A 15707-nucleotide genomic window follows, 5' to 3' on the forward strand; every position below is an offset into this window, starting at 1 on the left:
ATAATATTATTTATATGTATGCTTTCAGGGCTGACCAATAAGTGTTAACCAATTGGTTGGCTCTTACCTGGGAACTTTTCTTTGCTTGTGCTTGAGACCTTATGATTTTCCCCTATTCTCTCAGCATATCTATTGTTGCCTTTGTTCAATTCATTTAAGCAGTATCTGTTTGCACTTGAATTTTTGCTTCCTGAATCAAATCATGTATTTATTTTTTAAAATTGTAAATACCATACTTAACAGAACTCTGAGGGGACAATTATAAAAAACATAATATGCCATCAAGTCCACTAATTATTATGACATTTATTAATTTGATTAATACATATTAATTTTTATAACATAATATTTTTCATTAGATTTTCTTTTTCATTTTTTATTATTAAGTAAATTTTCTATTCATTTTACATACCAATCACAGATCCCCCTCTCCTCCCTCCTCCCACCCCACATCCTTTCCACCACCAACCCATTCCTCCATTACCATTTCCTCCAAGGCAAGGCCTCCCATGGGGAGTTAGCAAGCCTGGTACACATAGTTGAAGCAGGTCCAAGCACCCACACACACAACAAGGCTGTGCAAGTTGTCCCACCTTAGGCACTGGGGTCCAAAAAGACCTCTCCTGTTCTAGGGATAGATTCTTATCCCACTGCCAGGTAACCACTTAAGCAGGTCAAGCTACACAACTGTCTCACCTATGCAGAGGGGCTAGTCCAGTCCCATTTAGGCTCCACAGCTATTGCTCCACAATTCATGAGTTCCCACTAGTATGGTTTGGTTGTCTCTGTAGGTTTCCCCATTGTGATCTTGATACCCCCTTGTTCATAGAATCCCTCTTCTCTCTCTACAACTAGACTCCTGGAGCTTGGCCTGGTGCTTGGGTATGAATCTCTGCACCTGCTTCCACCAGTTACTGGATGAAGGCTCTATGATGACAGTTAGGGCATTCACCAATCTGATTACCAGGGTAGGCCAGTTCAGGCACCCTCTCCACTATTGCTGTTAGTCTAAGCTGGGGTCACCTTGTGGATTCCTTGGAACTTCCCTAACACCCAGATTCTCCCTATCCCCATGATGTCTCTCTCTATTGTGGTATCTCTTTCTTTGCTCTCCACTCTGTCCCTGTTCTAGCTAGATCATCCCATTCCCTTATGTTCTCATCCCCCATCCTCTACCCTCCATTGCTCCCCTCACGCCAAGTTTATTCAGGGAGATCGCATCTATTTCCCCATCTCAGGGCGACCCATGCATCCCTCTTAGGATTCTCCTTGTTAGCTAGCCTCTCAGAAGCTGTGCATTGTAGTCTGATGATCCTTTGCTTTACATCTAGTGTCCACTTATGAGTGAGTACATACTATGTTTGTCCTTCTGAGTCTGCGTTACCTCACTCAGAGTGGTATTTTCTAGTTCCATCCATTTGCCTGCAAATTTCATGGTGTCATTGTTTTTCACTGCTGAGTAGAACTCCAGTTTGTACATGTGCCACAATTTCTGCATCTGTTCTTTGGTTGAGAGGCATCTAGGTTGTTTCCAGGTCTGACTATTATGAATAATGCTGATATGAACATAGTTGAGCATGTGCAATAGTGGTATGATTGAGCATTCCTTGGTTATATGCCCAAGAGTGGTATCATTGGGTCTTGAGGAAGATTGATTCCCAATTTTCTGATAAACCACCATACTGATTTCCAAAGTGGCTGTACAAATTTGCACTCCTACCAACAGTGGATGAGTGTTCCCCTTGCTCCATATCCTCTCCAACATAAGCTGTCTTCAGTGTTTTTGATCATAGCCATTATGACAGGTGTAAGGTTGTATCTCAGAGTCATTTTGATCTGCATTTCCCTGATGACTAAGGATGTTAAGCAATTCCTTAAATGTCTTTCAGACATTTGAGAGAGATTCTTCTGTTGAGAATTCTCTGTTTAGCTCTTTAGTCCATTTTTAATTAGATTGTTTGGTATTTTGATGTCTAGTTCCTTGAATTCTTTATATATTTTGGAGATCAGCTCTCTGTTGGATGTGGGGTTGGTGAAGATCTTTTTCCATTCTGTAGGCTGTCTTTTTGTCTTATTAACAATGTCCTTTGCCTTACAAAAGCTTCTCTGTTTCAGGAGGTCCCATTTATTAATTAATGCTCTCAGTGTCTGTGCTACTGGTGTTATATTTAGGAAGTAGTCTTCTGTGTCAGTAAGTTCAAGAGTATTTCCTATTTTCTCTTCTAACAAGGTCAGTTTAACTGGATTTATTTTCAGGTCTTTGATCCACTTGCACTTCAGTTTTGTACATGGCAATAAATATGGATCTATTTGCAATCTTCTACATGTTGACTTCCAGTTATACCTGCACCATTTGTTGAAGATGCTTTATTTTTTCCATTGTACAATCAGGTGTTCATATGTATGCTGATTAATGTCAGGGTCTTAAATTCAATTCCATTGGTCCACATGTCTGTTTTTATGCCAGTTCCAAGCTATTTTCATTACTATAGTTCTATAGTAGAGCTTGAAGTCAGGGATGATGATGCCTCCAGAGATTGCTTCATTGTACAGGATTCTTTTAGCTATCCTGGGTTTTTTGTTGTTGCTGTTGTTTGTTTTTCCATAAGAATTTGAGTAGTGTTCTCTCCAAGTCTTTGAAGAATTATGTTGGGATTCTGATGGGGATTGCATTGAATCTGTAGATTGCTTTCTAAAAGATTACCATTTTTACTATGTTAATCCTACCTATCTATGAGCATAGGAGTTCTTTCCATTTCTTGGTATCTTCTTCAAACTCTTTCTTCAGAGACTTAAATTTCTTGTCATACAGGTCCTTCACTTGCTTAGTTAGTGTTATCCCAAGGTATTTTATTTTATTTGTGGCTATTGTAAAAGGTGATGTTTCTCTGATCTTTTCTCAGCCCATTTATCATTTGTCTATAGAAGGTCTTCCTGATTTTTTTTTTAGTTAATCTTGCATCCCACCATATTACTGAAAGTGTTTATCAGCTGTAGTAGAATTTTGGGGGTCACTTATATATACTATCATATTGTCTGCACATAGTGAAAGTTTGGCTTATTCCTTTCCAATTTATATCCCCTTAATCTCCTTTTGTTATCTTATTGCTCTAGCTAGAACTTCAAGTATTATATTGAATAAATATGGGGAGAGTGAACAACCTTGTCTTGTTCCTGATTTTAATGGAATCACTTTGAGTTTCTCTCCATTTAATTTGATGTTGGCTGTCATCTTGCTGTAAATTGCCTTTATTATGTTTAGGTGTGTTCCTTGTATTCCTGATCTCTGCAAGACCTTTATCATGAAGGGGTGCTGGATTTTGTCAAAGGCTTCTTCAGCATCTCATGAGATGATCATGTGATTTTTTTTCTTTCAGTTTGTTTATACGGTGTATTACATTGACACATTTTCATATGTTGAACCATTTTTGCATCTCTGGGATGAGGTCTACTTGGTCATGGTGGATAATTTTTTTGATATGTTCTTGAATTCGGTTTGAAAATATTTTATTGAGTAGTTTTGCATTATTGTTCATGAGGGAAATCAGTCGTAATTCTCTTTCTTTGTTTCATCTTTGTGTGGTTTGGATATCAGGTTAACTGTAGCCTCATAAAAAGAGTTTGATAATGTTCTCTCTGTTTCTATTGTGTGCAACAATCTGAGGAGTGTTGGTATTAGTTCTTCTTAGAAATTCTGGTAGAATTCTGCCCTGAAATCATCTTGTCCTGGACTTTTTTAGTTGGGAGACTTTTAATGACTGTTTCTATTTCCTTAGGGGCTATTAGTCTATTTAAATTGTTTATCTGGTTTTGATTTAACTTGGGTATGTGGTACCTATCCAGAAAATCATCCATTTCTTTTAGATTTTCTAGTTTTGTGGACTACACAATTTTGAAATATGACCTGATGATTCTCTGTATTTCCTCATCTGTTTTTATGTCTCCCTTTTCATTTTTGATTTTGTAAATTTGGATGTTTTCTCTCTGCCTTATGGTTAGCTTGGATAAGGACTTGTGTATCTTGCTGATTTTCTGAGAACCAACTCTTTATTTCATTGACTCTTTGTATTGTTCTCCTTGTTTGTATTTTATTGATTTCAGCCCTCAATTTGATTATTTCCTGGCATCTATTCCTCCTGTATGAGTTTGCTTCCTTTTGTTCTAGAGCTTTCAGGTGTGCTGTTAAGTCATTAGTGTGAGATTTCTCCAACTTCTTTATGTGGGCATTTAGTCCTGTGAATTTTCCTCTTAGCACTGCTTTCGTAGTGTCCCATAAGTTTAAGTATGTGGTACATTTGTATTCAATGAATTCTAGAAAATTTTTAATTTTTTCTTTATTTCCTTCTTGATCCATTGGTGAGAAAGTTGACCATTATTCAGTTTCCATGAGACTATAAAATTTCTGTAATATTTTATGTCATTGAAATCTAACATTAAGGCATGGCAGTCCAATAAAATACAGGAGATTATTCCAATTTCTTTTTTATCTATTGAGATTTGCTTTGTGACTGAGTATGTGGTCGATTTTAGAGAAGGTTCCATGGGGTGCTGAGAAGAAGGTATATTTTTTTGTGTTAGGGTGGAATGTTCTGTAGATATCCATTTAATCCATTTGAGTCATGACATCTGTTATTTCCCTTATTTCTCTGTTAAGTTTCTGTCTGGCAGAACTGTCCTTTGGTAAGAGTGGGATGTTGATGTCTCCCACTACTAGTGTGTGGGGTTTGATGTACAGTTTAAGCTTCTGTAATGTTCCTTTTACAATTGTGGGTGCCCTTGTATTTGAGCCATAAATGTTCAGAATTGAGACTTCATCTTGGTGGATTTTTCCTGTGATGAATATGTAATGTCCTTCCCAATCTCTTTCAATTGATTTTAGTTTGAAGTCTATTTTGTTAGATATTAGGAAAGCTTCATCAGCTTGCTTCTTGAGTTCTTTTGCTTGTTAAGTCTTTTCCCAGCCTTATACTCTGAGGTAGTATTTCTCTTTGAAGTTGAGGTATGTCTCTTGTATGGAGCAGAAGGAGGGATCCTGTTTTCGTATTCATTCTGATAGCCTGTGTCTTTTTATTGGTGAATTGAGTCCATTGATATTAAGGGTTATTAATAACCAGTGATTGTTAATTCCTGGTATTTTTTGGTAGTAGTGTTGTGTGTTTCCCTTCTTTGGTATTTGTTGGTGTAGGATTATCTATTGCCTGTGTTTTCATGGATGCATCTAACTTTCTCAGGTTGGATTTTTTTCCTTCTAGTGCTTTCTGTAGGATTTGTGAATAGGTATTGTTTAAATCTGATTTTATCATGGAATATTTTGTTTACTCTGTCTATGATGATTGAGAATTTTACTGGGTATAATAGTCTGGGTTGGCATCCATGGGCTCTTAGTGTCTGCATAATATCTGTCCAAGACTGTTGGCTTTAATGTTTTCTTTGGTTGATGAATCTATTTCCACTATAGTATCTAATATCTAATGCCAGATATTCTCTCTTCGATCTATTGCATTCTATTTGTTATGCTTGCATCTGTAGTTCCTGTTTGGTTACTCAGATTTTCCATTTCCAGAATTCCCCGAGTTTGTGTCTTCTTTAATGCTTCTATTTCAGTTTTCAAGACTTGAACTGTTTTATTTACCTATTTCATTGCTTTTTCTTGGTTTTCTTACCTTTTTTTAAGGGATTTATTGATTTCTTACTACTTTTTGTTTGTCTTTTCTTTGATTTTTTTTAAGGGAATTTTTCATTTCCTCTTTAAAGTCCTCTAACATCTTCTTAAAGCCATTTTAAAGGTTGATTTCTTGTGCTTCTTCTGTGTTGGAATATTCAGGTCTTGCTGATGTAGAACCACTATGTTCTGGTGGTGCCATATTGCTCTTTATGTTGTTGAATGTATTCTCGCACTGGCATTGACCCATCTCTTCCTGCAATTGGTGCAAGCAGTGTCCTTTTCTGAGGAAGCCTCTTTTTTTTTTTTTTTTTTTTTTTTTTTTTTTGGTTTTTTGAGACTGGATTTCTCCATGTAGTTTTGGTACTGTCCTGGATCTTGCTCTGTAGACCAGGATGGCCTCAAACTCATAGAGATCCACCTGTCTCTGCCTCCCAAGTGCTGGGATTAAAGGTGTGTGCCCCAGACACCTGGCCTGAGGAAGACTTTTTTGGTCCAACTGGCACTCTTGGTACAATCAGAGATGATGGAGTCTCTATCTGTCTCAGGGAGCAGCTCTTGGCCCAATTGGAGCTCTTGGTCCAATCAGAGCTTATGGACTCTCTGTCTCAGTAAACAGCTGTGGTCTTGGAGGATGGGTAGGTTTGAGAAGTGTGGTGGGCCTTGTAGGTTACAGGGTCTGCTGTGGGGGGTAGTCAGTCCTGCCTGAAGGAATCCTGCCTGCTGCTGTGCAACTGGGACTGAAATGGGTGGGGATATCGAGGTGCAGATTGGGCCACTGGGCCTAAAGCCTAGAGACTAGGGTGCTGGACTAGGAGAACATAGACTAACCTCTTGGTTCAGTGGGAGCTGGCAGATTCTGTGTCTTAGGGAGCAGCTGCAGTCTTGGAGGATGGGTGTTTTCATTATATTTTCACACACACACACACACACACACACTCAGGGTACTTTGATGTTATTGACTTACTACCCTATATGACCCACCCTCACCCACCTTCCCTTCCCACTATTCACTTTACTATTATCTAATGACCTAAGTTCTACTTTTATAGCTTTAAAAAAAATTCTACATGAGAGTAATTATCTAATACTCATCTTTATGAATTTGACTTATTTTGCTTAACCCTATGGTCTCCAGTTCTGTTAATTTTTCTTTCTAACATAATTCCCTTCTTCTTCATGCTCAAGATAATTGTGTATATAGACCACATATCTTTATCTCTCCAACTGCTGTTAGGAGTTACACTGATATGTTGTCCTGGCTGTTATAAAAATTTGAGAATGAACATTGATATTCAGATACCTCTGTTTTATACTGCTTTTGATGACTCTGTGCAGATATTCAAGAATGATATAAATAGATCAGATCTCATTTATACTTTTAACTGTTTAGTAAATATGTACAATACTCTTTGCAGAGCATATATATACAACATAGTACAAGAGATATTCTTTTTATAGATTAGCATGCCAGTATGATATGCACATCTATATGAATGTCATATATGAAAGAAAATAATACACATTTAAATACATGAAGATGTCTTTAGTCAAGTCTAAAATGAGGTACATATGTGAATATGTCCTATCTATTTCACCAGAGGCAGCTGTCAATGAAAGAACCAGTGGTAGACTTCAGGCACTAGAACGGAACTTGTGAAAACAAGATTAATACCAAAATGAGAGCCATTTCTAATAAACTGCATAATGAAAAGAAGAAAAGCATTTTAAATTCACTATGCCTTTTCAGTCTAGTGCATTTAAAAGTCTAGTACATATTATATGCACTTGTATATAGTCAAATTCATTAAATACAAGTTTTGTGTTGAATTTTGTAGGACTCAAGGTTGTAACTATAGATATGCACATGTTAGCCAAGCTTTGTGTTTCTAAGCTATCTCCTCTTTCTATTGCAGTTTAAGTACAACTTTTATACACATTTTTTCCATAGCTTTTGAAGGGCACCTATTACCTCTTTGTTTCTCAAGCTGTAGATAATGGGATTCAACATGGGGATTACCAAGGTGTAGAATACAGATGCCATTTTATCAGTCTCAAAAGAGTGACTAGATTTGGGCTGTACGTACATAAAAAACAGAGTCCCATATAATACAACTACCACTGTCAGGTGAGACCCACAGGTAGAGAAGGCCTTGTATCTGCCCTCTGCAGAGTTCATCCTGATGATGGCCACGAGGATCAATATGTAGGACACAAGTACTACAGAAAGGGATGAAATCAAATTAAATGCTGAGAAGATCAATATTATAAGTTCAATGTCATGTGTTCCTGAGCAGATCAAGGTCAACAAAGGAAGGCTGTCACAGTAAAAGTGACTAATGACTTTATGACCACAGAAGGATGAAATAAAAATTTTGATGGTAGTGATCAGAGAGAGAAAGGCACTGAAGAGATAGGGAATTATCACCAGTACCCAGCACACTTTCTGAGACATGATGACTGTATAGAGCAGAGGGCTGCAGATGGCTACATAGCGGTCATAGGCCATTGCTGCCAGAACAAATAACTCACTAATGATGAAGAAGATGAACAAAGCTAGCTGAATGGCACACCAGTTATAGGGGATGGTATTTTCATTTGTTACAAAGTTTACCAACATTTTGGGTCCCACAGCTGTTGAGTAACCAAAATCAATGAAAGCCAGATGTCTGAGAAAAAAGTACATAGGTGTTTGTAGCCTCTCATCCAACTTGGTGAGGAGGATCATACCCAAATTTCCCACCACTGAGGCAACATAGATGAGAAAGAACATTACAAAAAAAGGAGCCTGTAGTTCAGGGCGGTCTGTGATACCCATGAGAATGAATTCATTCAGCACAGAGAGGTTCTGCTTCTCCATCTAGAGTGTTAAGGAAATGTTTACTTGGAGGTATCTTCACAGCCCACTGGGATACAGGAAGTTATCTGTTAAAATTTCAGAGTTTAAGTCACATAGTATACTAGAGTTCTATGTTTTTATGTTCTTCCTTTGTTTTTGACAGGAAGTAATTTTATATGACTCGTGCATTGCTGAACACAGATACAAGGTTAAAAAATACTGTACCCTGCATGTCGTAAACAGTTTAATTTTCTTTCTGCAATATATTGACTATATCTGCAAAATATTACACTCTCTTTGTGATTTTGTTTGTAAATATGTCATATAAAAGAGGCTTGACCTAGATTAAGATTACGGATCTTTTAAAGTGTTTATCCTTACTAAAGTATGTGTGTGTGTGTATAATTTGTGAAACATCATTTTAGAAAGAAGTAAATTGAAACAAATCATTTACATATGTCTCTGCTTTATAGCTTCACAACTCATCCATGAACATCACTAACTCACTCTACAGGGGTTGTTTTATATCTCCTAATTGTATCATCTTATACCAAATAGCACCCTGGCCCTTTATCTCTTTATTGTTATAAAATTGTATCTTTACTCTATTATGGTTTGAGTATATCTGGAGATTATAATGGAAAATCAGTTTCAGTCTTGCATTTGTTCTGAGCTTAGTAATAGTGTCAGTGAAATGATGTATCTGATGATGCCATTATTTATTCTAGCATACTTTAAGTAAACTCCTATGATCCTAATAATTAAACTATTGAGTGTTTGCCTAAGCAAGCTACTACAAATCTACTTACTTTAAATTTGAAAATATAAGACTAAGGGAGCAGATGATATCTTCAACCTGAAGGAATAGTGTCTACCCTGATGCAGAAGCAACACCAAATGATGTATCATGTGGAGCAAAGAAAGGTCTACAGTTACTAGGAATAACTAGGTGCTACAAAAATAATTCTTAACATAATTACATGTAAAAACACACAAACAAATATTAGATGCCTAAGATGCCATAGCATCCATAGGAATTTACTATGCTCATATTTTAATTTTGACTCTTTTTAAACCATTATTGCATCTTCCATCAGCTAAATATTAAAGGATCTGAATCAATAGCTGCAGTTCTTTAAAACTACATTTTGTTGATTCCTTTCTGATATCTTTTTTTCTGTTCCTTTAGAAACAAATGCCTCCACATACACAATTATCCATGTTGTATATAAACTTTCCTAGAATATAAAAAAGTTAGAAGCATTGTGCTCTTCCATCCAGTATGGCTGGAATAGACACACACACACACACACACACACACACACACACACACATAAACATATACTCACATATACATGCACACCTACATAGACACATACAAACACACACACACACACACACACACACACACACACACACACACAGGCACACACATACACTCACACAAACATACACACACATAATTTGTTTTATATATATATATATGTATATATATGTATATGTATATTATGTATGTATGATATATCTTCTGGACATGACATGGTCATCACACTCATGAGCTCAAAGCACCTATTGTTTTCTGCACAGCAAGACTTGCACCGAATCAAATATTCAGAAATCTTGGCACAACCAGGGGAGGCCCTCTCGTCCAGGCCCTTCCTGTTATTGAAGAACTATTAGGAGTTAATATTTTCTGGGTGAGGAAAATCATTCTTTATTGAAGATGTGGTCCCTGGTAGGCTTCCCGCACTCCAGTGGATGGCCCCACAGCCGTTCATACTTGAGTGGTAGTAAGGGGATTTAGGAGATTATAAAAAATTAAATGATTCCTAATGATAGTCTGTTATACTCATGGATTGGTGCCTAGTCCAATTGTCATCAGAGGCTTTATCCAGAAGCTGATGGAAACAGATGCAGAGACCCACAGCCAGACATTAAGCAGAAAGCTCAGGGAATTTTGCAGGAGAAGGGGAGAAAGGATGATAGGTGCTTGACCAGAGGGGTCAAGCACAACACAAGAAAACTCACAGAATCATCTAACCTGGCTCATAGGGGTTCACGGAGACTGAAGCGACAACCAGGGAGCCTGTGTGGGGCTGAACTTGGCCTTCTTTATGTATGTTACAACTGTGTAACTTGGTCTTCTTGTGAGATTGCTAACAGTGAGAGCAGGGGTTGTCTCTGACTTTTTTTGGCTGCTTTTGGGACCCCTTTCGTCATGCTGTGTTGCCTAGACCAGCCTTAAGACAAGGTGCGGTGCCTAGCCTTACTGAAATTTGATATATCATGTTTGGTTGATATTCAGAGTAGGACTGCACTTTTCTTAAGAAAAGTGGAGGAGAATTGGATGTGGGGTGCAGAGGGGAGGTAGGGGGAAGGACTAGGAAGATGGGAAGGATGGGAAACTGTGGAAAGGGTGTAAAATAAAGAAGAAAAATAACATTATTTTGTTATTAATAACAAAATAAATGAATTTTGTACAGCTGTGTATTGAAAGACACATGGGAGGATGAATGGGGAATATCAAGAGTATATTTTGTCATATTTATTTTTATACATGTATGAAATTCTCAAAAATAAAGAAAAAATTAAAAAATATATAGTAACAATTCTAAAAAATCATTATTACAATATAATTATGAATAACATTAATGTATTATTGATAGCAGTTTAAAATAAATTCTATGTTTTATGATTAAAAAGTAAAAGAAGTATAATTTACTATTATATTGCATTGGGAATAACATTATGCTGCGTTAATGAATTTAAGATTGGAAAATTTGTGAATACAATTCATCAAGCTATGAAATTGAATAGAATATAAAGGATATTGGAGTATGTGAGTGAATAATGCAGTTATAAAGTCTTACAAGATCATGATTGATAAAATGCATTGTAAAAATGAGAATGTTGGACTTCAGTACTTCCTAAAAGGGGAAAGCTAAAATTATATAAAAAAGGTCATAGAATTCCTAAATAATTGGCAAGGAACTAAGTTCCTGGCTGCTGTGGGATATCTTTCTGTGATATGCATTGCTCTGATTGGTTGATAAATAAAACTGTATTGGCCTATGGTAAGGAAACTTAGAGTCAGGCAGGAAACACAAGCAGATAGATAGGAAGAAGAAAGGCAGAAGGCAAGAGATACCAGCCTGCTGTCCAAGGAACAACATGCCAGCAGACCAGTAAAGCCATGGAACACGTGGCAAAATATAGATTAATAGAAATGGGTTAATTTAAGATATAAGAGCTAGCTAGCAAGAAGCTTGAGCCATAGGCCATCCAGCTCCTAATTGATATAAGCTTCTATGGGTTTTTGGGTCTGAGTGGCTGCAGGACAGGCAGGACACAGGAAAACTTCTGACTACACCTGGCTCTAACATATCAAGGTTACAAAACTGTCTATTTTTTAAATTGTGAAATATTTGTAAAGCTTCATGGTGTACATTTAAAATTTGGCATATGTGTGATTTGTGATGGTAAAAATCAAGTTACTTTCTTATCCTCAGATACTAATTATTTTAATGTTACCAATTTCATGCTAATTTAATAATCTTAAATATAGGATAGATCATTTAATTTCCCCCTTATTTGAGATGATAATTTGATTACATTTCTCCCTTCCCTTTCCTCCCTTCAGACCTTGCCATGTAACCATCACACTTTGTTTCAAACTCATGGTCTCATTTTCACAAATTGTTATTGCATGCATACATTTGAGGGATCCTTTTAACCAATAGTTACCCAACTGTGGCATTTAAAATCATAGCTAGTTTCCCCACTCTGCTTTGGAGTCCATCTCCATTTTCTCCACCACTCATCCTTCTTACCCTACTAAATCCTTAATTAACATTCCTCTTTGTTCTGTGACATCAGTTCTTTTAGTTTTCATCAATCTGAAAATGCAAAATTTATTTTTTTGTGTCTCCTCTATGTCACTCAGCATATTGACCTCCCTTTTCCTCCATGTTGCTGCAATCAATACAAAAAAAAACTATATTCCCTTTCTAACAAGATCTTTATATGCTTATATAGTAGAATTTGCTAATGAATGTGACCTTTATGGAGAAAATGTAGCTATAATCTCTGACTTTTGCTCATTTATTATTTCAGAGTTTCACTTAGTTGTGCAGGCTGTGCTGAAAATAATGATGCCTTTGTCTCAGCTTCCCATATAGCTAGAATATGCACTAGACCAGGGTCTTAGATGACACTCCTATGTTCCTTTCTCTCTCTTTTGTCCTTCAGATCTGACTGGAATAAAATGAGGATCCTTAACAAGTCTCACTCTTACCTGACAAGCACACCTTCCCAGGAGACACCAAGGGTTCAGTAAAGGATCTCAAGCACATGGGTCCCCTGTTATGTAGGGGTAGCAACCAAATCCCACCAAATTAGAATATGAAATTTAGCAAGTAGAGTAACTGAGGTGAACAAGTGAGTAAAACCAAGAACATTTTTCTCAAAGAAATAAAAGAAAGAGGGAAAAGAAGAAAGAACTTTCAGTTACTCAAAAACTGTTTCAGGCTCAGCTGCCTAGGTGAGTAAACAGTGTTAGAAATAGAAAGATAACATTCTGTTTTTAATTTTCAAAAGTAAAAACACCCCTACTTCTAACATACATTTCATGGAATATATCTGAAAATCTCAGGTGAGATAACTCCAAACCCAGTGTATACAATAAAAACAAGATCCACTACTTTATCTCAATAGATAATTATCAATTGCAGTACACATTTGTGAATTACATGGAATCAGTAAAAATTGTCTCAAATTTCAAATTTAGAAAATGTGATAATGTACAAATTCTATATCTCTTGAGTTAATCTGAAGTGTGAAGTGGGTATCTGTAAGCCTTATATTTTAATGTTAACCCACTGAGCCCAGATGATAGGCTCACTCTCTACCAGTAAGCTAGATTTGTTAAGTTTATTACCCTCTTAAGATCTTTCTTAACATTCCTTAACAGAAAAGGAAGAGGAGGAGTGGATTATGGGAGAGCAGAGAGAGGAAGAAGATGGATTGGGAGGAAAGGTGGGAGGGGAAATCTCTGGGCGGGATGCAAAATTAATTAATTAATTAATTAATTAAAAAGTTCTATTATATCTGTGCTACTATTATTCGATAATTTTAGGATAAAACCACGTAACATAAATTTTACCAAATATCACCTTGAATGTACAGTTAATGTTATTAAGTATATTCCTGTTGGGAGGAAAATGACTTAAATTTTCAAAATTATTTATAATTTCTTCTTAAATATTTTATGTTATTCTCAACATTAGTTATTTTAAGATTGCATTTATCCATTATACCTCATTATTTAAGATTCTTCTGTGTATTCAGATGTCTGACATTTTTGTACCCCTGCTATATAACTAGCGTCTGTCAAGGATGTGAGTAGGTATTCCACCTCAACCTTGAAAAATACTTCTCCATCTTCACTTGTGATGTGTGAAAATTGTAACAGCTATAATATACTGGGATGAAAACATCTCTTAAATTTGATATAAATAGCAGAGGGAAAAGGGTGTCCTAGCATGGACTGAGAATATGTTTCAGAACTGTATTCCATCATTTTAAATATTTGATCTCAGCCACTGGTTCCTGCAACAGAAAACTCAGAATCTCTGATCTCCTGCCTTGTGGTGGCCGCCATGGCATTTGTTTTAAAAATTACTAGATTTTTTTCACACAATACTGACATGGCACTCTTAAATCTCTTAGTGAAAACCAAATCAGGATGAAAATTCTTAATTCAATTGTATAGCTCATATGAGAAAAGGCAATACTAAATCTATAATATTTTAGAGTTTACAGTGGCTGACTGAATGAAATGGAAAACATATATACATTTTATCAGTAATTCTTTGACATGTGGCCATCATTGATGTGAGCAAAGCAAATTTAATATAAAGTTAATGGAGGAGAAGATGCCCTATTATGATGATCTGTGTTAGCCTAAATACACACTTATTCTTACATTTGAGATTTGCTGTCTCTTCCTACTGTAGGTATGACTGTGAATAATTGTCTCTAACCCCTGCACCTACTATGTTGAGCCACTTTGCACTTGTCCTGCAGAAATGTTGGTATAAATGAGAGTTTTGTTTCTCCTTACACTGCTAAGAGTGTAAACAATAGCTGAGAAGAGGATGGGATTTAAGGTGTTAAAGAATAATATGTGAGCAATAAAGGGTAGGAATGAATGTATCAGGACTCAAGGTTCCCTGTTCTCTGTAATAACTCCATAGAAGTGTCTTTAAGGCTATCTTGATAAGTTTTGAGCCTGCATCCCACTTGTTAAAAGCAGCAATCTTTTTTTGGTTCACTCATTATTGGATTCCTCTCTCTCTCTCTCTCTCTTCATTAAGTTGTGTGTTTTCTGCAACTACCTATCAAAAACCTAGTTTATTTGTTTCAGTGCCAGCTCTTGGGGGGAGTCACAGTGGGACAAATCTTCTCTTGTATAATACTAGTAAAACAGACAGTTATAGAAAAACAAAAAATATGACTGCATAAAAACTAGGGAAAGTGACATGACTATACTGAACAACTGGAAACTACTTTTTTTTTTGGTTTTTCAAGAAAGGGTTTCTCTGTAGTTTTGCTCCTTTTCCTGGAACTCACGCTGTAGCCCACCCAGGCTGGCCTCGAAACTCAGAGATCTGCCTGGCTCTGCCTCCCGAGTGCTGGGATTAAAGGCGTGCGCCACCACCGCCCAGCTGGAAACTACTTTTAAAGGTCCTTTTTATTGGAAATATTTAGACTCATTTCACATTATCCTTCTGCTTGAAACACACACCTAGATAACAACACATTTGCTGCAATAACGTTCTACTTGACAAATTTAAAAAATGCTCATTTTTTTCTCAGACTTCTCATTAGTATGGAAATAACAAATAGACACAAAGCTAACTAGGAAACATGAAATTACATATATTGGTTTAAATATGATGATCCTAAATTGTGTCTATAGTTGAAACTGAAGATGTCAGAAATGATCAGTAGAACTAAATTGATACCATGAAGACTGGTTCAAACCACTCACCTAGAATGAGAAAAGGGTTCTTATTCTTCTGTTGAGTTAAGAACCAGACTGCAATCAATGCCCTTCCAAGTGTCTCTTCCTTTTGAAGTATACATCTGAGAGCTTGAATGCAACTTCTTCTTATTCCCAAAACATCTTAGAACTGACAACAATAT

At 36.5% G+C, this 15707-nt stretch overlaps 1 protein-coding gene across 1 annotated transcript; it reads right to left on the reverse strand.

Moving 5' to 3' along the window:
* Positions 1-5569: 5569 nt before the first annotated feature.
* On the reverse strand, positions 5570-8522 carry LOC128101688 (olfactory receptor 8K3-like; the record flags this gene model as incomplete). Its single annotated transcript, XM_052725004.1, has 2 exons — positions 7628-8522; positions 5570-5595 (listed from the first exon to the last, which is right to left on the reverse strand). Coding segments are annotated over exons 1-2 (921 nt in total), but the record flags the coding sequence as incomplete, so codon positions are not given.
* Positions 8523-15707: the final 7185 nt, after the last annotated feature.

This window comes from Peromyscus californicus, unplaced genomic scaffold (assembly GCF_007827085.1).
Source record: "Peromyscus californicus insignis strain IS unplaced genomic scaffold, ASM782708v3 Scaffold_7__1_contigs__length_154581171, whole genome shotgun sequence".
In the NCBI taxonomy this organism is placed as follows: Eukaryota; Metazoa; Chordata; class Mammalia; order Rodentia; family Cricetidae; genus Peromyscus; species Peromyscus californicus.